The sequence below is a fragment of the Protopterus annectens genome, chromosome 7.part1 (genome assembly GCF_019279795.1).
Source record: "Protopterus annectens isolate FY-2018-M chromosome 7.part1, PAN1.0, whole genome shotgun sequence".
Lineage (NCBI taxonomy): Eukaryota > Metazoa > Chordata > Ceratodontiformes > Protopteridae > Protopterus > Protopterus annectens.
In genome coordinates, this window is record NC_056740.1 from 209,656,271 (window position 1) to 209,682,381 (window position 26,111).

At 42.6% G+C, this 26,111-nt stretch overlaps 1 protein-coding gene across 3 annotated transcripts in view; it reads left to right on the plus strand.

The window, feature by feature from the left end:
• The window catches only part of ADAL (adenosine deaminase like), a 594,669-nt gene that overhangs the window by 475,287 nt on the left and 93,271 nt on the right, over positions 1-26,111 (plus strand). The window contains exon 10 of one of the 3 annotated variants that reach the window (XM_044078655.1): positions 19,372-19,431. The exons of the other annotated variants lie outside the window; for them this stretch is intronic. Coding sequence (XP_043934590.1) covers positions 19,372-19,383 — 12 coding nt within the window. The 3' untranslated portion in view covers positions 19,384-19,431. Of the gene's footprint in view, positions 1-19,371; positions 19,432-26,111 lie in introns of those variants that run through there. 3 annotated transcript variants of the gene reach the window in all.

Sequence of the window (26,111 nt, forward strand, 5' to 3'; positions counted from 1 at the left end):
CCCCAAATATTTTTTTTAGATGAAAACATAGTCATCATTGAAGTAGTAGTGCCCAAGGATCCACTGTTGAAAAACAGAGCCGTAGATTACTTCTCCTCTCAAAAATGTCAGCACAGCATGTGAAAATCTGGGTGCCATGGCTGCTTCCATGACCACCTAACTTGTTTACCTTAAGAACTTGTAATCCCATTAAATAAAATGCTATACGTACAGAAAAAAAAAGCTTACAACATTCAGTAAAATTGTAGTGAGCTCAGTCTTATTAGCTCTAATAAGATGATGGTGACTTATGTAATATTTTTGCCATGCATTACCAAAACTGGTAAATGGAATGTTAAGTTTGGTGTGAAGTAATTTGTGGACTTTGGGCTAACTCAGTTTTACTATCAGTTGCTTTTAAAAGTAAAGATATCATTAGTGCTGTGTTTTTTGGGGGGGTCAACATCAGAGTGATATTAGATCATTCTTTGTAATTTCTTTTGTCACTTTAGCAGTAACCAAATCAGTTAACTGAATCTTAATATAATCCTATTTAAGAAAATAAGTAGCATGATTAGCATTGGAGTGGTCAGAGGACTCCCTTCTTTTCCAGATTTCTCAACTCCCCCATCTTGGCTGTCTTCAGTGGGTCATGTACAGGTTCTGGCGTCTATAAGGCAAAAGTTGAATGTGCAATCACCAACATTGTTCTTACCAGGCTATTGGCATTTACTGAACGCAGTCTTTGATGTTGTTGACATTAACAGTGATCAAGCCATCAACACTGAATCTCATGATGCTGGTGCTCTTGCAGTCAGTGGACTCCTCAGTACCAGGGCATTAGTTCAGCAATCAACATCAGCATCAGTCCTGACTTGTTCAGGGCCAACTTTCCTTTTTCCAGTGTCGCCTTTCAGCCTTCTGTATTGATTCTTTCAGTATCAGCCTGAAGGCTTTGCAGATTTTTAGCAAGCCTGGCCTTCAGAACACGGAATGAAGCCTTCTTTGCCAGTGCAGATCCTGACTCCTTTGAGTGAAGGCCTTGTTCATTCATGGTCAACTTCTGTCACACAAGGGGGCTGTAAGAATTGATAGGACTGTATTATACTGGAATTAACTGGAAACAACAGGTACCAGTCTCTCCTTTACGAGCCAAGTCTTTCGTACTTTTCAAATTGAATTCTGTAAACACTGTCGTTTGGTTAATAATGCTTTATAAGATGTTAACAATATCCAAATGCTGTCTTTAATAACAGTGCTGATAAATTTTAACAGTCTGTAGAAATGCTGGGTAACAGTAAATATATCTAAAGGTTCTGCAGGTATAGCCTAATTTTCCTGAATAATATCAACTGAAACACTCTTTTTACTTCTGAATAGTAGGGATATTTGACGTGATTTCTGCACTCAGACTCCAGTGTCTGTACTGTGAAAGCTAACGTACTGACTTCCCTGACTCTGTCTGAAGTATATTCTAGTACTACCAAAAACCCTGTAATGTTTTACGCACCTCTTTTGCCTTGGTTTCCAGGCCGTGTCTTACATGTGCCTCTTTATCTGGCATTCCATTGCAAGTACACATATCTTTCCCTTGAGAAAGGAACATTCTGTATTTTTGCATATGTCATGCTTAGCCAGCAAGATTGTCTTTTCCTTTCTAATGAACTGTCTTTCCCTGAAACTAAATGCATACATGAAAACAAGTCTGATACTATATTTCAGGCTTATTATTCTACCTTATGCCTAACAGCTACTTTAAAGTAAAATCCTCAGTCTAACAGGGGCCTTGTTCAGTTATGGTCTACTTTTATCACACAAGGGATGGGTTTGGTATCACTGCCAGTGTCATCATCGCAGCCTAACCTGTATTTGCCTCTCTTAACCTCTGCTGTCATTCCATTCTCAGTTAGATATTCACATGTTTCTGTTTCCTTGGCTATGTAATGTCCCGCTCAGCAGGACAGGAACTGGAGACTAATTGCAGGATGCCCTTAGCTCTTCCAGACAGGATTGCTCTTCTTCCTTCTCAGCTTGGTTATCTGTGTCACATGGTATAAATTGCAGGTGTAAGAGGAAGTACTCCTCCATTTTCCCAATGACCACGTATTGTGGGAGATAAAGATGTGAAGCAAAAAGCAGGATGGGTCACTAACCCCTTTGATGTCCTCAGGATAACCTACAGTATTCTTTTAAGCCTGTAAGCCTCTAAGCCTTCCTCCTGGATGATCCTCCCAGTCAGCAAATTTGTTTAAATAGTGATTAAAACTGCATGGCAAAACCTGAATGTTGTGGTACCCATTCCAGAGAGGTATGTCAAGATTCTGTAGCCATATATGGACTAGTAGTGTAAGTCTACAGCTCCTCAGGTTGGCTTTCAAGTATGAATCTAGACTTGAGCAGCATATTATCATCACTGAAAATGATGCCGTAATACAAACAAAAGATTATAGACTTCAGCAGTTAGCTTAGCTTCTGGTATCGTTGGTGGAGGATCAATATATATCAGCCTGGGAAGAGATGGTAGACAGCCCTAACAGCTTTGTCAGGGATGGCCTGTCTCCCCAAGGTATTCATAAATCGGCTAAAACCTTGTCCACCTTGTATTGCCTTTTTTAGGCAATGTCAGTTATCAAAGCTTCCAACTTTAACAGAATCTAGACAAGATAAAGATATCCCTGCTCAGTGATAGCAACCTCAACAAAAAGCTTCCCTCCCTACAGGTACTGCTTACTGTGAGTGCCTCAATACATGCATCATCATGGAGACATGGTTCAAGACCAATTAGAGCACCCCACTGGTGCAGGGCTTTAGCATCTGCCACATGCTTAGGCCCACCACACTAGATGAAGGCACTAAAGGCGATGGTGTCTGTATATTTATAAAACAAAATTTCACCTCTAGACTTGTTAGGATAATGACCTGGAACTTCATGTCCTGCATTAATTTTAACAAAACCACCTATCACATAATAGCTAACTGTAGGACCCCTTTGGCCCATACCTACTACCTGACTAGTATGGCGTCCCTATGCATCAGGCCAAACACATTTTCCTAGGGAACTTCGACTACCACTTCAGTTGGGAGGCTTCTACATCCTCTAACATATATGCCCAGAGATTTCTGGACTTCATGAATATAAATGATCTACACCAGTTAGTCTGTACTCCATCTAACCAGCTAAGGGGGACAAAATCTTGGATTTGGTCCTCACCAATATGGGACATCTGTTTTCCCCATCTGTTGTAACTTCTTCCTTAGTCAAATCAGATCATAAATCACTCATATTCTCCATAAGACTGAAGCATCTTCAAATACCTCAATATTCAGAGATTATATGAAGGCTAATCTACTAAAACTGAGTGATGACCTGGCTAAATTCAACATCCCTCTTCAACCTGATGAGGTAACTATATATGCAGACTCCTGTACTGTCAAATTCTCTGCACATGTGAATAGCTGCATAGATGCATCTTTCCCACTCCTAAACACAACACCAAATTTAAGAATAAACCTCCTATGTTGGAACCCAGATATAAACAGCCTGTACAACATAAGAATAAATTCATTGCATTGAATAATAAATGTTAACTCTCAAAATGTCAAAAATGCTGTTCTCAACTTATTAAAGAACTCTAGTCCCTGATCAAATCAACCAAAGCAAGATATGAGAAAAAAATAGCCATTCAGGTAAAAGACAACCGTAAGACCTTCTCTAGCTGTGCTAGAAACCTCAGAAGCAATGCCCAGCATTGCACCGAGCTAATAATAATAATAAATGGTTTCACATACTCAGACACAGAGGACGTAGCAAATCTACTAGAGAATAAATTTAGATGTAACCTCACCCCACCCCACATTCTCAGATCTCATACCCGCATCTGCATCCCCCTCAAAGCTCCCAAGAGCAAGCCCCTCAAAGTACTTTACAAGGCCAAGAACACTGCTTCTATGGGGCTGGATGATATATCAGCTGCCTTTTGGCCAGCCTGAAATAGGACCTGTCAACCCCATTACAGAAGATATTCCGCATCAGTCTGTAAACAGGTTTTGTCCTGAGTGAATGGAGTACTGCAACAGTCATCCCCCGTACACAAAGGTGGGACATCAGCAGACCCAGGTAATTCTAGATCCATAAGTTTGACCAGCCTCATCTGTAAGACTATGGAGAGGATCATTATGGAATTAATGAATAAGGACATGGATAACCTACAAAATGCTAACTCAAGCCAGGATGGATTGGTCAAGGGTAGATCCTGCTTGCTTAACTAGGTCAACTTCTTCAAAAAGGTTAGTGAAACAATGGAAACAATGGTTGAAGGAAAATTAGTATACACTGCACATCTAGACCTCACTACAGTGGAGTATTTGTGCCAAATATTTGACTGCTTGGTATCTATCAGTTAAGTATCTGTGAAACCAGGAGTGGGAGGTGATGGAGATACCCAAAAAGGAAAATGTATGTAACAGTTTATGGTGATAGATGGTGTCAAATGCTTTTGACAAGACTAGAAATCGGGACAAGACCAGATTTCTGGAGTTTCTATTTTTATTGATTGTATCAGCAAAGTGAAGTAGGGCAGTGGTGGTACTATGGTTGGGCCAAAACCATGCTGTGTAGGGGAAAGAAAATTGTTAGTGGCAAGATGAAGTAATCATAAGTGTGTATACAGGTTACCAAGACTTTAGATAATGGGGACAGGATAGCAATGGGACTGTAGTTGGAGTAGTCTTTATCTTCCACGTTTGTATAGGGGTAGTAAATATGCATATCCTTCCGTATCAATGTTGCAGTATTCTTTGCACATGGGATACCCTGACAAGGGTAGCCTGTCCAACATACCCAAGCCTTATCCCTTCTCAGGTGCCATATGTCAGACGTATGTCCTATGTCCAAGGCATAAAGTACATATGTGAAGTATGAACACCTAATCCTTAGAACTTCTTTGCCGCCAGTCAGAACTTTTTTTTATGAATTCGGTCTACAGATCATTCACCAAGTTGGTTTAGCTACCAAGCTTTGACAAAATAAGTGCTAACCTTGGGTTCTTGTCATTCATCTTTTATTTTCTTGTATGGCTGTATCTTTTTTCATGTCATCTAGGAAGGGAAAAAGTGAATATGGGAGGCAGATTCCCCATAAAGATACATATGACAAGTGCATTTTTGTTTGGGTGACTTTCACCCAGTGAGAGATTTGTCAGACATTTGCTCTAAAGACTCTTTGCAGTCATCTGTCATCCTTTTCAGTTTACTTGAAGAGTCCATGTTTGAAGCTTTGGGCCCAGGGTACCGTGGCTTCTGAATCTGCCTTCCCTGACAGTCAGTCATCACTTAAATAGAAACCTAAAAAGGTGTGCATTGAGTCTGTTGCTGTCCAGCCTCCTCCAGACATCTCTGTCTTGTTGGATGAAGAATCCAAAGACCATCTGGTGCCAGTGGTAGCCTTCTCTGTCACAACACAGTTGGAGGCAGATACAGGGCTGTTTACTTGCATGTCCACTGAGGCTGTGCCTACTTTTGGTATAGACGTGTAGGAGAACCATGGATGATTATATCAGAGGGGCCTAGGGGGATTCCCCAGATACTAGTTAGTGAACAGAGTACCAAGGATTAGTCCAAATGAAATCACTTTAGATAGCAGATCTAGGAGACTGTCTGTCTGATACCGTCCCCAGGGAAGGAATAAAGACACATTGTTGAATCTTAAGTAGTTTATTCAGTTCTTGAGTAGTTTATTCAGTTAAGTAAGTAGACCAAGAACACTCATCATTCTACAGGGCTGTATCCTGTTGTAGTGCGTTTTTCAAGGGTTTAACGCTGCAACTTTTCCTCTGTACATACTTTTACTAAACATTACAAGTTGGATGTCATTTATAGAGCTAGAGCAGGTTTTTCCAGGTTCATCTTACATGGGTTTTGGAAGGCTCCTCTGTGTCTTCCTCCTTCCATTATCTCAAGTAGCTTTTATACTCTCTCATCTGTAAAGACTACTGCAACATTGATAAGGAAGGACTTGGTGCAACTGTGTATGATCTTACCCTAGCAGTGGATATCCTACATGTTCATCGTGCATACAGCTGTAGTCATAACAGATGGGTTTTCCTGCCGTCAGGCGGGTCTTCGGTCGGCCGAATTCCAAAGTCTAGGTCCGGCGTCGGATGTCGTCGCTTCTTCCCTGACGTCAGTGCGACAGGGGTATAAAAGAACCAGCTGACGCCATTTTCTTCTGTCTTTCTTGCCGCGCTGTGCCCGAAGCAGAAGCAGTTCGCAAGTGCCGGTCGGCCAGCTCCTGAGATTACGAATACTTTTCAACCGAAGTCTTCTTGAAAGCTAAGTACCCCGTTGGGGAAACTTTTCTTGCCTCAGACCAATGTCAGACAAAGTTAATAATTGCATTTCATGTGGGAAGCAAACACCGCATAAGGATTTCCATTCCCTCGGCATTCCTTGCTTAGGCCCAGACCACGACGTCTCGGCCTGTCGTTTTTGTGCTACATTCAACAGACGCACTATTAAGCATCGGGCGGAGTTCGGCCAACACTATTTTGGCAAAAAGTTTAATTACATTATGTCGTCGGATAATCCGACTCCAGTTTTGAGTAAAAGACGCAAAGATAAGGACCGATATTCGAGGTCTGTGACTTCTACCGACACCACGCTAAAGCCGACTACTGGTGCTCCAGTTCTCAGCGAGGCACCTACGCAGCCCCTGACTACTGATGACACTTCATTAGTGGTGTCTTCTGTGCCCGAGGTCGCAGGCTCTTCGGCCCACACCCCGATTACAGATACCAAAGCCACTCTTGGCGGGGAAACTCAGAGTTTAGACAGGCCTGCCACCTCTCAAGGTGTCTTCAGGCCTTCTTCTTCTTTTTCCATTAAGGCTTTCACTAAATCTAAAGCAGCCATGCATTCTAAGAGACAAGCTCCACAGGGCCCCTCTCAAGGCCCCATGCTTAAAAAGCAGATGCTCAAAATGGCTGAGGATTTGATTACTCTTATCAGGGGTTCTCAACCCCCCTCGGATAAAAGGCCCAGAGTGGAGGAAGAATACCCTTCCTCGGACCAGGCCTCCATTACTTCAGAACATTCTGAAGGCCAGGAACATTCATATTCCCCTTTTGGAGATTCTTATGCAGAGGAGTCCATTCCCCTCTGTCTCCCCCCTGAGGACTACTCTTTTGGGGAAACCTTGCATACCTTGAGGGAACACTTCCACTGGGAAGGCCAAGATTACTCAGACTCCAAGAAAAGGCTCAGGGATTTCCTCTTGCTCCTTCAGCACAGGCCTCTGGCTATCCCTCCTGTCTTAGACATACTAGATGATGTGTATTCAGAGGCCAGCCTTAACCCAGATTCTTTACCTCCAGCTCCAGTCAAGCCTGACAGGTATTACCGGGTTCCTGATTCACACCAATTCCTATACAAAAGCCATGCGGCTGACCCAGAAACTATTTCACAGGCTCCCAAGGGAATTAAGGCCTCCACTGCCAAAAATCCATTACCTTCAGAGAGAGATTCCAGAGCTTTAGAAAGGTGGGGGAAAAAGGTATACACCTCAGCCACCTTAACCATGAGGGCATTAAACTGTCAGTTCCATATGTTAAAGTATCAACAGTTTTTGTTATCTCAGTTGAAAAGCAAAATGTCACAACCTGAACAACCAGACTTGAAGGAGTTGCAGGATTTGTTGCATAGTGCAGAGCAAGCAAACATACCTTGCAATGTGGTTTTGATGCTTTAGAGGCCTCATGTAGAGCTGATGTTACAGGATCAGTCATATGTAGACATGCTTGGCTCAAAGAGCAAACCTTACCAGATCATGTCAAAGCTAAACGACTAGATGCACCTCTTCAAAAAGATGTATTGTTTGGTGTTAAAGCTGAGGAGGTATTAAAGAAAATGGAGGAAAAGGCAAAATCAATGCAAACAGTGAAAGATTTCCTACAGGTACAATCTCGACGTTTCAGTAGAAATTGGCCTTCAAAAAATTGGTCCTTTCCAGCCATGGACAGACCTCAAAGAGGTAGATACAGGCACCCGAGGGGTAGAGGGCAATCTCAAGGATAATTTAGAGGCAGACAATGGCAAGCACCTACACCAAGAGGTGGTGAGGATAGTTCACAGCCATTCAGAAAGCAGAACCAATGACTTTCCCCTTTGCATGCCAAGCAAGGCTCAATTGGCAGCACCTTTAGGCGGAAAACTGGCGTTATTTTCAAAAAAATTGGCATATTGTCACAAAAGACAAATGGATCCTGGACATTATAGACAGAGGCTACAGATTCCACTTTCACACCCTTCCAAAAATGAGAGGCATGCCAAACCTGCCACACAATCAAAGAGCAGAGGCACAAAAACAAATTTCAGATCTCATGGACATGAAAGCTATTCAAGAGGTACCTGCACAAGAACAGGGTCAAGGTTTTATTCCAGACTATTCCTGGTACCAAGGAAGGGCAAAGATTGGAGACCTATTTTGGACCTATCCATCCTAAACACATATTTACTGCACCAAAATTCAAGATGCTCACATTACAGCAGCTTCTTCCCATGCTGGGCAAGGAGTCTTGGCTGGTAACATTGGACCTCAAGGAGGCATACCTGCATGTCCCAATCAGACAAGATTGCAGAAGATACCTCAGATTTCTTGCAGGTTCAACCCATTATCAATTCTCTGCATTGCCCTTTGGCTTATCTACTGCGCCCAGAGTGTTCACGAAATGCCTGGCATCAGTAATTGCCTTCTGCAGACTTCAAGGGATACAAATATACCCATATTTGGACGACTGCCTGATCCAAGCGGACAGCAAACACATACTTCTGAAACACCTGGCGTTTATAATAATGTTGTTGAATTCTCTGGGATACACAGTCAGCAAAAAGAAATCAAGACTAATACCCTCTCAAACAATAATTTTCCTGGGTGCCAGCTTGAATACAAACACCCAGATGGCCTACCTCACGCCAGAGAAACAAGGGCAACTAACTCATTACTTCAGAAAACTGGCAACCTTCACCAGGCTGACTGCAAGGAAAATCCTGCAGGCTCTGGGATTCATGGCATCTTGCATCCTGCTAATCTCATGTGCAAAGCTGCATATGAGGAAACTTCAATGGTACCTAAAAAACTTATGGTCTCAACACAGCCACAGTTTGGAAACAATTATACCACTGATTCCATGTCTTCAAAAGGAATTTCTGTGGTGGGCTCAAGCATGCCAAAGAAACATAGGTCTCCCATTCTGCAAGCCTCAAGCAAATCAAGTCATCACAACAGACGCCTCGGACTACGCCTGGGGGGGGGGGGGGCGCACATGACATATCGGTGCATTCATGGCAAATGGTCCCAAAAAGAAAAGCACCTACACATCAATCAAAAGGAAATGCTAGCAGTAATAAATGCTATTATGGCTTTCAAAGACCTACTGCATCCAGGCCAGCTATTGATAAGGACAGACAACACCACAGTGATGTGGTACATAAACAAACAGGGAGGAACCCATTCATACCCCCTATGCAGGCTAGCCATGTCGCTTTGGAACATGGCTCTGGAATTACAAATCCAACTTCAAGCACAGTTCCTGCCAGGCAAGGAAAACATGCTGGCAGACAACCTAAGCAGAAATATGACAGATCCACATGAATGGAAGTTGCATCCTCAAGTCTTTACAAAGATAATTCAAGCATGGGGAAGGCCAGACATAGATCTCTTAGCCACCCACAGAAATTACCAATTGACAAAATTCTGCTCAAGGACCTTTCATCCACAGGCCTGGAAAGTGGACGCACTCTCTTTCAGTTGGACAACAATGATAGTTTAAGCCTTTCCACTGCTTCCTCTGCTGCCCAAAGTTCTATTAAAAGCCAGAGCAGACAGACCAAAGATGATTCTCATTGCTCCAGACTGGCCAAGATAACACTGGTACCCACTCCTGAGGAGCCTGACGCATTCCCCACCATGGATCCTGCCTCTAATGCCTCTTCTACTGACTCAGCACAACTTCAAAACTCTTCACAGTCAGCTGAAAACACTCAATCTAGCCGCATGGAGGATTCCTTAAATTCACAACAGACCCTACTCTCCAAGGAGGTGCAGGATGTCATTTTGGAGGCCAGAAGGCCTTCTACTAGAAAAGCCTACTCCGCAAAATGGAAACGGTTTTGTGCCTGGAATCAGAAAAAGGGTCAGAATCCTGAAATACTGAATTTACCTCAAATATTACAGTACCTAGCTGAGATGCTAAGCAGTGGACTTTCATTCTCTTCCATCAAAATCCATGCCTCAGCCATTTCTGCAGAATACAACACTGATCCTCCTTTATTCTCTCACCCTCTCTTAAGACAGTTCCTCAGTGGGGCTAAGAATATAAAACCCCCAAGGAAGCAACCAGTACCTGCTTGGGACCTCAATTTCATTCTAGAAAAACTGACCCTGCCTCCTTTTGAGCCAGCTGCTTCAACAGAACTGCAATATTTGTCATGGAAAACAGCCTTCCTTCTGGCTATCACCTCAGCACGCAGGGTTTCGGAACTACAAACCCTCATGACTGTGCAGCCTTTCATCATTTTCCATCAGGACAGTTTCCTTACGAACCAACCCTTCTTTTATGCCAAAGGTAGTATCCAGGGTAGCCTTGAATCAGGCTATCCACTTACCTACCTTTTACCCTAATCCACAAAACAAAGGGGAGAGACTACTACATTCCTTGGACATTCACAGACAGCTCCATTATTATTTGGACAGAACAAAGCCTTACAGAAAATCAGAGCAACTCTTTGTGTCCTATGCTACAGGTGCTCAAGGGAAGCCTATTTCCAAACAGACAATCTCAAAATGGATAGCCCACTGCATTCGCTTTTGTTACTCTTTTCATGGTAAAACTGTACCTACAGGCATCAGATCTCACTCCACAAGGGCCACAGCTACCTCTGCAACTTTCCTCAGGGGGGTTCCTACCAAAGATATTTTGGAAGCAGCCACTTGGAGTTCTGTACATACTTTCTCCAAGCACTATCACGTACCATTATACTCCAAATCTAGAGTGGGCTTTGCCACTGCAGTCTTGCAGGGCATCCTGGCTCCTCCTAGTTCCACTTAGTGCCTACCACCCCTTCTTTAGCTTTGGGATTCTACCCATCTGTTATGACTGCAGCTGTATGCACGATGAACATAGTACAGTTTTGTACCTACCATAAATGTAGATGTTCGAGTGCTAATACAACTGCAGTCCAGGTTTCCCTCCCTCCTTCCCCTCTTGGGACAGGCCTAATTGCTAACACCTCCTCATACAACATGATTGGAGTATTCTTTTATGGTGTATTTGCTTGCAACTACTGTTTTTTGATTTTATTGCATTGCATTATTACATAAATTTATGTTTTGCCTTCCTTCAGGGGGCACCTGACATCTGGGGCAAGAAAAACTGAAGAAAATGGCGTTGGCTGGTTCTTTTATACCCCTGTCACACTGACGTCAGGGAAGAAGCGACGACATCCAACGCTGGACCTAGACTTTGGAATTCGGCCGACCGAGGACCCGCCTGACGGCAGGAAAACCCATCTGTTATGACTGCAGCTGTATTAGCACTCGAACATCTACATTTATGGTAGGTACAAAACTGTACTTTCTCACTGTTGCAGTATTCTGTTCATCCTTTCTCCCAGTTTTCTTTTCTATGGCTTTTCTTCTGGCCTAGAGATCTGTTTTTGTCTTCCCTTCCTCAATGCAAATGGACAACCTTTTTCTGTTGGGTTGCTCTGCTTCTTCTGGGACAGTTTGTTCTGAGGATTATGCACTTGTATGTCACTTATATATACATTATAACTTGTATGTAGGGCATACATCAGATGTATGTAGGCTGGGAGGAGATAAGGCTTTGGTGTGCTGGACACATGCTTCGCTGTCCTCAGTAGGATATCCTGTCTGAAAAGAATACTGCAACAGTGAGAAGTAGGACTTCTGCTGTTAAGGTAAGTTCATCCACAAATGTACCCCCCCCCCCTGATGGCGGGGGCATGGTATTCAAGATTGGATCTGTCTATTAGTATAGATGTGGGGTATGATATTGTTTCGTCTGAAGTTTTCAGATATTCAGGTGGGAGATTGCAGCAAGACTTGTGTTTTTTAATTTTAGCAGATATTTTTTTTTTTTATCGTGAAAAACAATGCAGGCTTAAGCAAGAATTTGTGGTATATTAAGGTAGGTAGGGGTGCAGGAGAGACTGAGGTTTACATGTGTGGTTGTACTTGATTAGTGAGACTACAGCTTGTAGGAAGTAATCATCAAAGCTTGTTGCCGTAGTAGCTGATGGGTGTTTGGTGGAGGGATTGGGTTGAGAATTGTGGCCTGTATTAATTAGGTTTTGGACAGATGCCCAAGATAGTCTTGGATTGTTTTGATGTGTCTGTTGTAGGTTACAGTAATGGTGTATTTTTGTCGAGTTTTATGCTATATTTGGTCTTATTTATTAGATGTCTGTATTTGAGAACAGATTCCGTGGTTCTGCTTGTGTGCCGTATTTTCCAAGCTTTGACTCTAGTCTTCATCAGTTGTGTGGTGTTATGGATTATCCAAGGTGCAGGATTATATTTAACTCTCTCTCCTAAGGGGAGTATGTTCATTTATTAGATTGGTAAAGATTTTATTAAATTCTAGACTGGCTTAATTAAAGGGATTTTAGTATATTCCAGTTATATTGCCTTAGTATAGAGATAAAATTGTCTACATTAAAGTTGGATAGGTTGTGCACTAACTTGTAAAGATGTTCTGTTGTCGAGTATCATGGCACCCTACTTGTAAAACTAGGCAAGTGGTCACTTAGATTATCTGGTAAAGTGCCAGTGCGGATGTTGTTGTTTGGTTGTGTCGAGAGTATACAATGCATAATTGAGGCCTTTGTAGAGGTATTGTTGTATCTGATTGGAGTATGAATGAGCTGAGAAAATCCATGAAAATTAATGATGGTACTGGTGGAGTAAGATATGATTTGGGTCCATTCTATATTTAGGTTGCCAAGGATAAGGGTTTTGTGTGGCATATTGGAAGATACCAAAATAATATGACTTCTGTAGTGTTATTTCCTATGAGGATATACATGGCTATGATGAATATGGTCTGGTCTTGTGTTTGGGTTGAGTTTCAGTAAGGAGATGAGAATCTCAGCATTCTTAAATACTAGATCTGATGCTGATATGGTGATATTTGGAGGTTATTTGTGTGTATAATAGCAACACTTGCCTTTTTTATCTGACTGGAGGATGCTGTAACCAGCTGGGAGGATTTCACTGTCTTTGATTTCATGTTTTAGCCAGGGTTTGGTGATTATTGGAATGTTATGGTTATGAAGGGTTATGAATGCATTCATGTAGTTCAGCAACTTTACTGCAGATGCTTCTAAGATTAATGTTGATGAATTTTAGGCTATTATTACCTGAGTTGTTGGAAACAGATACTGTGGTAAAATTGTTTCTGGGGTTACCTACTGAACTGACTGTAGTTATAGGACCTGGGTTTGGGTGTATGTCTTCATAGAGTTGCAGTGCAGACAGTAGTTGTTTTGATTGTAGTATTTATGACTAGTTTGTGGTTATGATTACCTAATTTTAGATATTTGTGTTTGAAAAACTTGATGAGAGCTTTCTTGTAAAGAGAAGCATGTATATCCAGTTCCTCCCATTCTTTCTGAGGGCTGTAAATTAGTTGTTGCATATGATGCACTTCAAGAGAAAACTGACCAATGAAACATATCTGTCTGTTGTTTGGTTATATGTAGACTTGAAATTAAAGTTTCAGTCCCCAATGTCAACTATTTCTTCAGGCACTAACCTCACCCTGAAAGTAGAACATAATGTTGTAGATGTTGTTGTAAGGGTAATAGGTACCAGCCTAACACAATGCCATTTTTCCTGACTACGCCTCACTGTCTTTACCAAGGATGCAGAGATGACCTTCATTTGTGCCTGTTTTGATGTGATTCTTCTATTTTGTCCAAAAATCAAGCTTGAATTAGAGAAACAAGGGTAAGACTGTTACTGTTGTTGGTTTCATATTTAAAGCTGCCCATCACTTGTTCTTCAGAATGCAGTAAAATCCACACCAGCTTTAGTTCAGGTGAGGCTAACAGCAGTGTAACATCTGAGGTTCTGGGAAGCATCACTGTTCATGGCAATTTCCAGATTGTTTTTTCTTCCCAAAGATGGTAGCAGTTTGCAGAACAGCCATGGAAACCATGGTTCTTCATTCAGGTCCAGCAGACTAATCCCTGAAATCTTACCTAGTTGTTCCACTTAATTTAGCTGGAGATTATCTGTGCCTCCACTTTATATATGGATGGATATCACAAAGGGCAGTAATATCTAGAGGCTACACCTCTCCCTGTCCACACACACTTTCCCTTCCAGATGTCTAATGTCATCAAAAGATTGCAGCAAGTAAAGAGTTGTTGAACCTCCATCAAAAATGGACCAACCAAGAGGTCTCACCAGATCAGAAAGAACATGGGTACTGCTTGAGATTCTTTTATGCTCCAGAGAAAACAAGGACCTCTGGCCAGTACTTGATCTGAGTGGCCTAAACTAGTTAATTACAGAGGGGTTCTTTTCTGTGGTCACGATGCAATCCATCCTCCTCTGTCTATTTGAAGGAGACTGGATGTGCTCTTTGGACCTCAAGGATGGTCTGCCTTCACATAAAGTCCCATGTTTCTTAGAAGAAGCCAAACACTACCAATTCTGGACATTCCCATTTGGACTCACCACAGCCCCCAAGGTGTATAGCACATGCACAACTGTTGTTGTAGTCATCCAGAAGCTGTAAGATGCCAAGTAGTTTTCACATTTGCAAGATTAGCTTCTGGCTGCTCCTTTAGTGTTCAGAATATATACAGCCTGTCAGTCTGTTCTCACATAGTTTCAGCCCTTGAGAATCATAGCAAACACTGCTGAGTCACAGTTGATGCCCACCTTAATATTCACATACATCTGTCTTGTAAGGTGTTTCAGCCCTTAAACAAGGTTTTGTCCCTCAAGAATATTTTGAACCAGATGCTTCAAAAGGAGTCAGTTCCAGCTTCTCTTAATTTCAGGATGCTGGGTCTCATGGCAGACACAAAATGCATGGATCCCAATGCCAGGCTTTCCATAAGGGTGCTTCCTTTCATTTTCATTAATACTTCTAGCCAGAATTTAAAAAAAGCTTCAGGTATCACTTGAGTTATTGGCTACACACACCCAACCTTTCACTTGTCGACCATTCCTAGCTCCTACCCTGAGCACCGCTGTCACCACTGATGCCTCTGACCTAGGATGAGGTGGGAGGGGTCATTTTCAAGGAAAGGCAGACTAAGGTGTATATCACATACAGTTGGCAGTGTATATATACATCTTCTAGAAATGAGTGTGGTCCTCCTCACTGTGCAGGCATTTCAGAACACCCTTTCTCTAGGAGTGATAGCTATCCACACTGGCAACATAGCTGTGGTTTAGTACTTGAACAAGCTAGGGGGAGCAGATACCTTTTCTTCTGTGCCACGAAACCTTGTGAATAAGGGAAAGGGCATTGTCTAAAAATCACCTTCTGGTAGTAAATCCTAACCTGTGAGAAGTCAGTTCTCAAGTAAAGAAGCTCAGATAGTACCTTTTACTGCCACTCAAGTGTTGCTCACTTTGTAGCATGGAAGTTATTCCATCACAAGGGGGTGCCTTGATGCTACCTTATTACTCCTCCATGTATCGCAAAGGTAGCACCTTCAGTTCCTTATTCCTGTTTTGGGAAGACTCCGCCAAGATGCAGTCATTCAAATGTGCTCTCCTAGTCTCCCATATTATGTCCCCATTGCCTCTAATTATCTAGTTCCCTTAGAAGACCATGTTGAAAAAAGCCAGTTTTATTGTCATTGCCCCATTTTGGCCTCAGCAGGTTTATTTCCCCCCACCACATTAGTCTCTCCTGCTGCAATACCTGTACATCTGAGGCCCTTTAAAACCCTTCTGCAATGACTTGCCTTGCATGCCATGCACTGACTTTCAGTCTGTATGGCTAACTGCATGACTCTTCCAATTCCATTAATGTCTTGAGACCCTTCTTAATCAGACAAGGTGGTGCAAATTTTTACTGATGCCCAGAGATCTAATGTCAGGAACAACTTTCCAAAAACAAATGGGCACATTTCTCCTTTTGGCCTGCAGTCAGGGGCCTGAATCAATTTGCTGAGCTTTTACTGCTGTCTTTGATTATTTATCTCATTTTTTGTCTTTTTTCCTTGTTTGTTATTCCATCATTAAAATTCGAAATTCACCAAGCAACTCGCTATGGATTTCATCAAGTACCTGGCCTTTCATTTTTAGCTTTGTAAATGTTTTAATACTTTATTGGAAGGTACTTTTTTCCTACATTAGCTTCAGGGATCCTGTTCTCCCAAAGGAACATATACTTTCAAACTCCTGAACAGTACAACTTTGGCAGGTATAGAACATTGCCCCCCCCCCCCCCCCAAATCTACAGTTCAGAGCAAGCCAGCCATTACCAGAGTGTATGAACGTGCCTGTCTCTGTCCCTGATCAAATTATGGAAACAGGCACTCAGAGTTGCCCTAATCAGGTGTACAAAAGCAAAGTGAGCAGGATCATTTTCCTTTGTACCATGGCTTCTGTCTTTGAAATACCATGGTTTCTCTGACTGGGGACTGACAGTGGTCTCTCTGCTTTGCCCACCATTACTCCTACAAGAAGAGAGTTCTGTTTACATCCTATAAAAACTAGCTACTGGCTATGTTGTTTATGTTTGCTTTATACCGAAACTAGCTACTGGCCAAAATATTTATGTTGATTGCAGTACAGTAGCTGTCCAAGTAACTAGTTTCCTCTTTCTTTTATGAATTTGGAGGAATGTTGTCAGCTTGCAGGATGCTGTACTAGATGTAGCCTGACCCTTGCTGTGCATATGTTTCTGTCAGGACAGTAGGGGCCACTCAACTTGGCTGTATTAGAACCCACACAGTAATATCCCTCCTGATTGGTTAAACCCAGTTTTTGGGGACAGAAAGCTCTCACTCCTTAAAATTCACAGTACACCTGCCTGTAGCAGAAATAAAGGAACAATTGGTATATTCCTTCTTCCTGACAAGAGGCTGATGGTAAGACATTATTTATATGCATGAAAAGTATATTCGCCATGATGCTCACTGTTGTTACTTTGAGCAAATTGTGTGTGTCCCTCCATGACAGGGCCGACAGGTGCTGACTGAGGTTTCTTTTTTGGGATTTTTCCTTTAAATTCACCAGTGGAGTACCTCTGGAAGTCATGCTGGGCCTGCTTCTGTTTAGCATCTACTTCTCGGAAGTCAAAGCTAATGTTAAGGGCCTCTGGCTCACCACGTTCGTAGATGACTAAATTAAGAGCTATTATAGATTCCCCCCACGACTGTATCTTCCAGAAGATAGCCCATCATAGACAAATGACTGGTGCCAAAGCCACAGTTTAAAACTCAACACCAAGAAGTGCATTATAGTGCCCTTTGGAAAAGTATCCACACAAGCCAACTGCTCTTTCGAAAAAACGTCTCTAAGAGCTGACAGAGCAGTTATCTGGGAACATATGTTGATAATAATCTGGCCTTCGACCAACACCTAGCAAAGATAGTAAGAAAATCATTCTGTGTTACCCAACTTATAAGTAAGGGTATGGCATCCATTTCCATAGAAGTTATTGTACCACTTTACTCGGCTCTTTTCAGACTCATCATTGAGTTCAGTGCCCTCTTCCACTAGTAACTGATCAGGCATTTGCAACAAATGGAATGCCTGCAGAGGTCCCTCACCAGGAGAATTCAGGGTATTAACACACTGTCCTACACAGTCGCCTTAAGGCAGTATCTCTGTACTCAATGTTCTAAATGTTACTGAGAGATGATCTATGTCTGGCATACAAGGCATCCTCAAATCCAGCCATGATGAATCTTTTGTATATTCCAAAATGAACAGCACTAGAAACACTAGATTCATGGATTTAAATTTGTCTGCAACATAAATAAAATGTGCTGGAGATCCGATTTGTGTCTTAAAGGATCACGACACTATGGGATAGGCTCCCCATCAATGTGAAGCAAAGTTCATCCCTGACCCTATTTAGATGGTAACCTTGAACATTGGATGGGAAATCGTAAGGTCACATGTGGTCTACCCCCCCGGCCCATGTCTAATGGACAGAGGCAGACAGTAAGTAAACTATTACCTAACTAACTTAACCCCCCACCAAGCCCTTAGTCACCTCCAAACTAACATATCCTCCTAACAGACACCCAGAGTACATGGGGACCCAATTGGGTTGGGTTGCATGGGTAGGCGTGTAAAGGCCTTGGTGGTTGTTAGCCTAGTATATACTTATGAAGCTATGATTATTGCTTGTACTGCAGTATTATATTTTTGATTACATTGTTTTACTATAGGAATATGCAAATGAGGATTTACGGGAAGCAGTGCTGATTGCTGGTGTGTGCTGATATGCTGTTTGATCTAGTTAATCTGGGCAGAATGTAGCTGTAGAATGTATGCATTAGGTGTACAGTGATATTTGATTGTCTGAAAGCAAATATGTATGTGTATGCAGTTGATGACACTACTTTCTGGATTTTATGAATTTTATGCAGTATTGCTTTATTCTAAGGTCGAGTAATGCAATATTTATAGCACACATAGATCTGTTTCTTAGCCTTGTTTTGGTGCATTTAGTAGGTTTAAGTATATGTGCAGGAGCTGTTAGGGAAATGAGTGACCTAAATCACTGACTGCAATTTTATTTTTTATTTTTGCTGGTGGTGTACCAAGCTGCACGCCCCTGCCCAGCCATTTTTTTTTTGCCTATGAGACTGTTTACACCGGTGTGTTCCTCTTAATATCAGTGCTCTTATTTCGGCATTTTAGAGTTTGTTTCATTTTGTGTGTACTAGAGCATGGGAAGCATAGATAAGTCAAAAGATACAGGGATGAGTGACAGAAAGTTTGAAGGATTAATGCAGCTACTTAAACTATGCAGCTAATTAAACAATATGTATAAGATAAAATAGCTATATAACTAGCAAAACACAACGCGCAAACCCTCGTAGGCTGGATCTAGCCTGTATTGTTTTGACCTTGACCCAAACAGGCTAAAGCACTATCTCCCAGCCTAGCTGAATGAGTGTTCCTCTGTAGACCTTTTTTTTGTACCTAAGGCTAGTAACTAAAGGAGGAAAGGCTTTCCAATTCTTTAAATTTCCCACCATGTCTCTTGTATGATGAGAAGCCTATGTCAGTGGTTTATATCCTACTGTTTAAACTATTTGCCTGCTTGCACATACACACACTGCTTATAATGTGAGACATTTACTAACATTGAGTGCATTTCTTTTCAGATTATGTTGTAACAGTTGGTTTCACCATGACATTTCGTTTCAGCCAGTAGAGCACACTGTTTTTACAGTCTGCAGTTCGTAGCAGGTCAGTTATTACCAAAGTGCATGAGTGTGAATAGACTTGTGGCTTGCCCCTGATCAAATTGTACCTGTTTCTAAACACTTGAGTTGTGCAGCTTTAAATAAGCAGGATAGTCTTTCCACAATAGTGTGGCTTCTTTCATAGTTACTTAGTGGTTTCTGTGAGTGGAGACTGACAGATGCCTCCCTTCTTCCCAACCATTCCTAAACATAGAATTATGTTTGCTTTGTAGAAAAACTAGCTCCTGGTTCAAACTTTTTTTTTGCTTTCTACAGAACTTTCTCTTTCTCTTTAACAGTCGCATCTGACTCCTGGAGTGAACCCCTGGACAACCATTGCTAACAGTGGCATTTACAAGGCTAAGGGGGAAATGTTAGTAAGCTGCAAGGTCTTTTTTCCATATCACACACACACAGTGTTACCCTCAGACAGTTTAGAGTCCCTGATCCAGCTCCTTCAGCTCTTTAGTTTTATTTTACTAAATAAACTATCATCCCATGGCCTCAACACAACAGCCCTGTCCTGGTTCCATAGTTATCTCTAACCATCAGCAAGCCACCAAATGGGAGAATACCCTGTCCCCCCCTTTACCCATCACTGTTGGTGTACCCCAAGGATCCATACTTTGCCCCCTTCTCTTTACAATTTTGCTAGCAACCTCAGCTCTTCAACCCAACTAGCCTCCATAGTCCAATACGCCGATGACTCTACATTAATCTGCACAGCCCCCACCCCCTACAAACAAAAATGCAAAAATCTTTCCAGGACATAGAAAACTACCTCACTAGCCATCAACTCATACTTAACTGCAACAAAACCAAGTTAATTGTCTTCAATTACAGTAAACCCAAAACACATCTGACTCCACTTTCTGTCCTTTCCACAAATGGAACCAAAATAGATCCCACCAGCCAAGCCAAACTTCTAGGTGTCACAATCGATGGTAACCTAAGATTTGACACCCACATCTCCCTCACCATCAAAAAAATCCACTCCAAACTTGGCATCCTTTACAGAATTAAACCTTACCTTACAGATAATGCCAGACTAGCCAATGGCTGCACACATCTACTCTCCACGCTCCTCTACAGCTCCCTAGTATTTATAAATATTCATAAATCTGACCTAAATAATCTGGAATCATGCTACAACAAAATCGCCAAATTTGTCACAGGCCACCCTTACAGAACCCACCACTGCTCTGTACTCTCCCAACTTAAATGGTCAGATCTACCAAACCTTCTAACATTTAACCAACTGTCCATAGCCCACAATATAATTCACAAACCTAACAACTGCCCAGCACTCACCAATCTAGTCCAACCCAACAGCAATGCTAGAGCTCTAAACTATTGTTAAAGCTTACTGAAGCCCACAACACACAGGGCACCGCCCTTTTTTCCCATAAAATTGCCAAACTATGGAACACTCTTCCACAACCTATTGCTAAAAAACCCAGCATTCATGAGTTTAAAAACCTCCTTAAGGAACATCTAGCAAAACACTGGCTCTGCACCTGCCATACTCCTGGTTAAGCTACCTACTACTCCCTTACATTACCATAAACTAGTTCATTCTCACAGCTACAACTATTAACTGCTGAAGGCTATCTTGATTCTACACTCAGTTTCAGTTAGCAATGTATACACGTATACTGCTTTGTCTTTAACTGTTATGTAGACTGCATTTCTCTGTCTTGCAATTACTGTATCACACTGTTCTCACTATTAACTCATGCGGCCAGTTTTTATCACTAACTGTGCCATTTTTTTGTTAAAGTTGTTAATTTATTTGTTAATTAATTGCTAATTATTGTTATATAATTTCTTTACTGAATTGCTTTGTACATTGTTGATTAATACGTGTTCAGTTTGATTGTTTAATACTGTCTATTTGTATTGTATGGAGCTTTTCTCCCCGGGCCTCCACTGAAAATGGGCCTCATGCCCAGTTGGACATTACCTGGTAAACAAACAAAATAAATAAATAAAATAAATTCAGAATATGGGAGAAAACTGAAGCATCCAGAGAAAACCCTCACAAACAAAGGGAGGAGATGCAGACCAGACTCTGCACAGAAGGCACCCCAGCCATAGCCACCAGCTAAAATATTTATATTAACTGTAGTACAGTGTCTCACTGAGTGACTAAATTCCTATTTCTTTTATGAACTTGTAGGACTGTGCTCAGTGTGCAGGGTACTGCTTAATATGCAGTCTGGCCCTTGCTCTAGTCATACATTTAGATGTTCTGTAGTCCTATCTCACCTTCATTCTTACATATGGGATCGGAGCCGATCCTTGGCTCTGACTCAGCCTATTTACAAGCTAAAAGTCTTCTAGTTGGTTCGTGGTTAGGTAGGTATCCCATGGTGCACCAATACAATCCCCAGATTTCGTTTTTCGCTTTGATGAGTTCGGTTGTGCTTCTCTTTGGCTCTGGCTATGATGTTCTTCATCTCACATTGCTGCAGTCCTTACACTTGGGTAGTCCGCTGTCCTCGGTCGGCCCGAATATCAAAGTATTAGGCTGACGTCGGTCAAGGCGCTTAAGACTGACATCAGGACGTCAGGGTACAAATGCGCATGACCGACGTCATATCCTCAGTCTTTTTTGCCGCATGGTCCGATGCAGAAGCAGCGTTGCAAGTGCCGTTCGCGTTCTGAAATTTTTCGATTCGAGTTTCAGACCGAGTCAAAGTTGGCTAAGTACCCGTTGGGGAATATTTTAGTTTTTCTTGCCTCAGTGGTTTACCGGATGTCAGAAAAAGTGAATAACTGTATTTCTTGTGGGAAACAGATACCGCATAGAGATTATCATACTTTGTGTATTCCTTGTTTGGGGCCTGAGCACGACGTTGTTGGGTGTCGCTTTTGTGCTAGGTTCAATAAGCGCACTATTGCGAAGGTTAGATTGTGCCAGGTTGGTCTTCGGAAGCGGTGCAATTATAATATGCCGCCGGATGCTCCGCCGCTTCTTCAAGAAGCGCAAAGACAAAGCAGCTAAACCCAGGCAAGAAGAGTCGTCCGAACCGGACGCCGGTTCTTTAGAGGCGTCAGTGGAACCGGTGGTTCCACCGGAGGCTTCTCTGGAGTCCCAGGGGGAGACTTTGATATTACAGGATGTGGCCTCTCAGGAGGCAGGTCAGGCTGAAGGGGCTTCTCAGGTTACTGTACTCCCCTCCCTTCCTAGGGTGGTTAGGCCCTCTCCTTCTGTTTCCAAGGCTTCTCCCAGAGGCAGGCCAGGTTTAGCTTCTGTTGGTGTCACTCCTAGTTCATCAGGATCTGTGCCCAAGAAGCACATGCTTAAAATGGCAGAAGATTTAATTACTTTGATTAGAGGTTCTTTGCCCCCTCCTGATAAGAGGCCTAGGGTGGAACCAGAGTTGGGGAGTTTTGAGCAGGCTTCGGATGTTTCAGAGTATTCGGCTGAAGACTTGCAGGAGTTTTCTCCTTATTCTGATTCTGATGTGGATGATTCTACTCCTTCTGCTTCTCCTCCAGAGGATTTTTCTTTTTCAGAGACTCTTCATTCCATGAGGGAACATTTTAAGTGGGAAGGTCAGGACTTCTCTGATTCCAGGAAAAGGCTTAGGGAATTTTTGCTTTTACCCCAGCATAGGCCTTTGGCTATACCACCTGTTCTGGATGTTGTGGAAGATGTGTTTGCAGAGGCTTCACTTAATCCTGATTCTTTGCCTCCTGCTCCTGTTAAACCGGACAGGTATTACAGGGTGCCTGAAGCTCATAAATATCTTTATAAGAGTCCTAGGGCGGACCCAGAAACTGTTAGTCAGGGACCTAAGGGCCAAGGCCTCTGTTGTAAAAATCCGGTTCCTCCAGATAAAGAGGCCAGAGCTTTGGATAGATGGGGAAAGAAAGTCTATACTTCTTCCACCTTAGCTATGAGGGCTTTGAATTGCCAGTTTCACATGTTGAAATATCAAAACTATCTTCTTTCTCAATTGAAGTCTAAGGTAGATGCTCTGGCGGAAGGCATTGAGTGTAAAGAATTACAAGATTTGGTACATGTTTCTGAACAGGTGGGTAAGCATTCTTTACAATGTGGTTTTGATGCTGTACAGGCCTCGTCTAGGGTGGCTGCCACTGGGTCAGTTCTTCGCAGGCACGCCTGGCTGAGGGATCAGAATTTATCTGACCATGTTAAGACAAGGATTTTAGATGCTCCTTTACAGTCTGATGTGTTGTTTGGTTCACCTGTGGAGGCAGTCTTAAAGAAAATGGAAGACAAGGCTAAGTCTATGCAGGCTGTTAAAGATTTTTTGCAAGTTCAGCCTCCGAAGTTTAGTAGGAATTGGCCTGCTAAGGGGTGGACGTACCCTTCTTATGATGCACAGTCTAGGGGAAGATCTAGACGTGGTAGGGGCAGAGCTCAGGGCTCTTTCAGACCTAGAACAGGGAGTTCACCTGCACAGTCTTCAGGTGAGGGCAGGGACCAGTCCTTTCGTAAACAGGCCCAATGACCTACCTTTTCAGCTGCCAGAGCCTTCTTGTCTGGCAGCGCCTTTGGGAGGAAGGTTGGCACTCTTCAAAGAAAATTGGAGTTTAATTACCCAGGACAGATGGGTATTGGATATCATACACCAAGGTTACAAGTTTTATTTCCATACCTTGCCTCCTTTCAAAGGCATGCCAGACGTTCCTCCTCAGCAAAGAATAGAGGCTCACAAACAAATTTCTCTGCTGCTTCAAATAGGGGCCATACAGCCGGTCCCTCTGCCAGAAGTGGGCCTAGGATTTTATTCTCGCCTGTTCCTAGTACCGAAAAAGGGGAACACGTGGAGACCAATTTTGGATTTATCTATCCTCAACACTTATCTGGACATTCCCAAGTTCAAAATGTTGACGTTACAACAGCTTTTACCTCTGCTGGGCAAAGATCACTGGATGGTGACTCTGGATCTCAAGGAGGCTTACCTTCATGTTCCTATCAGGCTAAGTTGCAGGAAGTATCTGCGTTTGCGAGCTGGGACTTCTCATTATCAGTTCTCTGCATTGCCCTTTGGCTTATCTACTGCGCCCAGAGTGTTCACGAAGGTTCTGGCTCCAGTGATAGCTTTCTTCAGGCTAAAAGGAATACAGATCTATCCTTATTTGGACGATTGCCTGATTCTGGCCCAAGGAAAGGACGAACTTCTTCATCATTTGCAATATGTGATAGCAGTGCTAAGATGCCTGGGGTATTCTGTGAACGAAATAAAGTCCAGTCTAGTACCCTCTCAGGACATGTGCTTTCTGGGTGTGAGACTGAATACAGCATCCCAGATGGCCTTTTGACCCCGGACAAACAAAAGAATCTTTCCCTTTACTTCCATCAATTGTCTCATCAGTCCAGGCTGACTGCAAGGACAGTCCTTCAAGCCTTGGGGTTCATGGCATCTTGTATTCTGGTGCTTCCCAATGCCAAACTGCATATGAGGAAGCTACAATGGTATCTCAAAATGTATGGACACAGCACTGCCAAGATATGGACACTGTCATTCAGATAATACCTTGCATTCAAAAGGAATTTTTGTGGTGGGCTCAGGAATGTCACCTAAACAAGGGACTCTCTGTGACCCGGCCAGAGGCGAGTCAGATTCTAACGACAGATGCCTCAGACAAAGCTTGGGGAGCTCATCTAAATGGAAAGTGGATACAAGACACGTGGCCTGCCAGACTACAACATCTACATATCAACTTGAAGGAGATGTTAGCAGTCCAATTTGCATTAATAGCTTTCAAGGATTTACTTCTTCCAGGGCAGGTGTTGGTTCTAACAGACAACACAACTGTCATGTGGGTACATCAACAAGCAAGGGGGAACACATTCTTATCCTCTATGCAGACAAGCAATGATTTTGTGGGAGACTGCTCTCAGTTTACAGCTAAATCTTCAGGCAAGGTTTCTGCCGGGAGCACAGAACTCCTTAGCAGATGTGTTGAACAGACGAATTATGGATCCCCACAAGTGGAAATTGGATCCTCATGTATTTCAGAAATTGACAGTGTCATGGGGAACTCCAGACATAGATCTGTTCGCTTCTCCACTAAACTACCAGCTGCCAAAGTTTTGCACAAAAAGGTTTCATCCCACAGCTTGGAAAGTGGATGCTCTTTCTTTCAATTGGAGCAATATTCATGTGTATGCCTTTCCACCTCTGCCTCTCCTCCCAAAGGTACTTCTAAAGGTCAGACAGGACAAGCCAAAGATGATTTTAATAGCTCCAGATTGGCCTCGACAGCACTGGTACCCATTACTGAGAAGTCTGGTACGGGAGCCTCCATGGCCTTTGCCTTCGATTCCACACCTGCTGTCTCAGGAGAACAGTCATTTACTCAATGTCAAACTTCACTCTCTTCACCTAACAGCCTGGCATATTCTGTTTTAAACCCTGGAGGGTCTCAGCTTCCACAGCAAGTTTTGAATGTTATTTTGGAGGCCAGAAGGCCTAGTACAAGGAAAGTGTACGCAGATAAATGGAAGAGATTTTTGTTTTGGAGTGCAGCAAAGGAATTTGATGTTTCTAAGCCTAATTTAAGTGTGGCTCTTCAATATCTTGCTGAGTTACTGGACAAAGGTTTGTCCTTCTCTTCTATTAAGGTTCATGCTGCAGCAATTTCTGCTCACTATGACTGTGACCCACCATTGTTTTCTC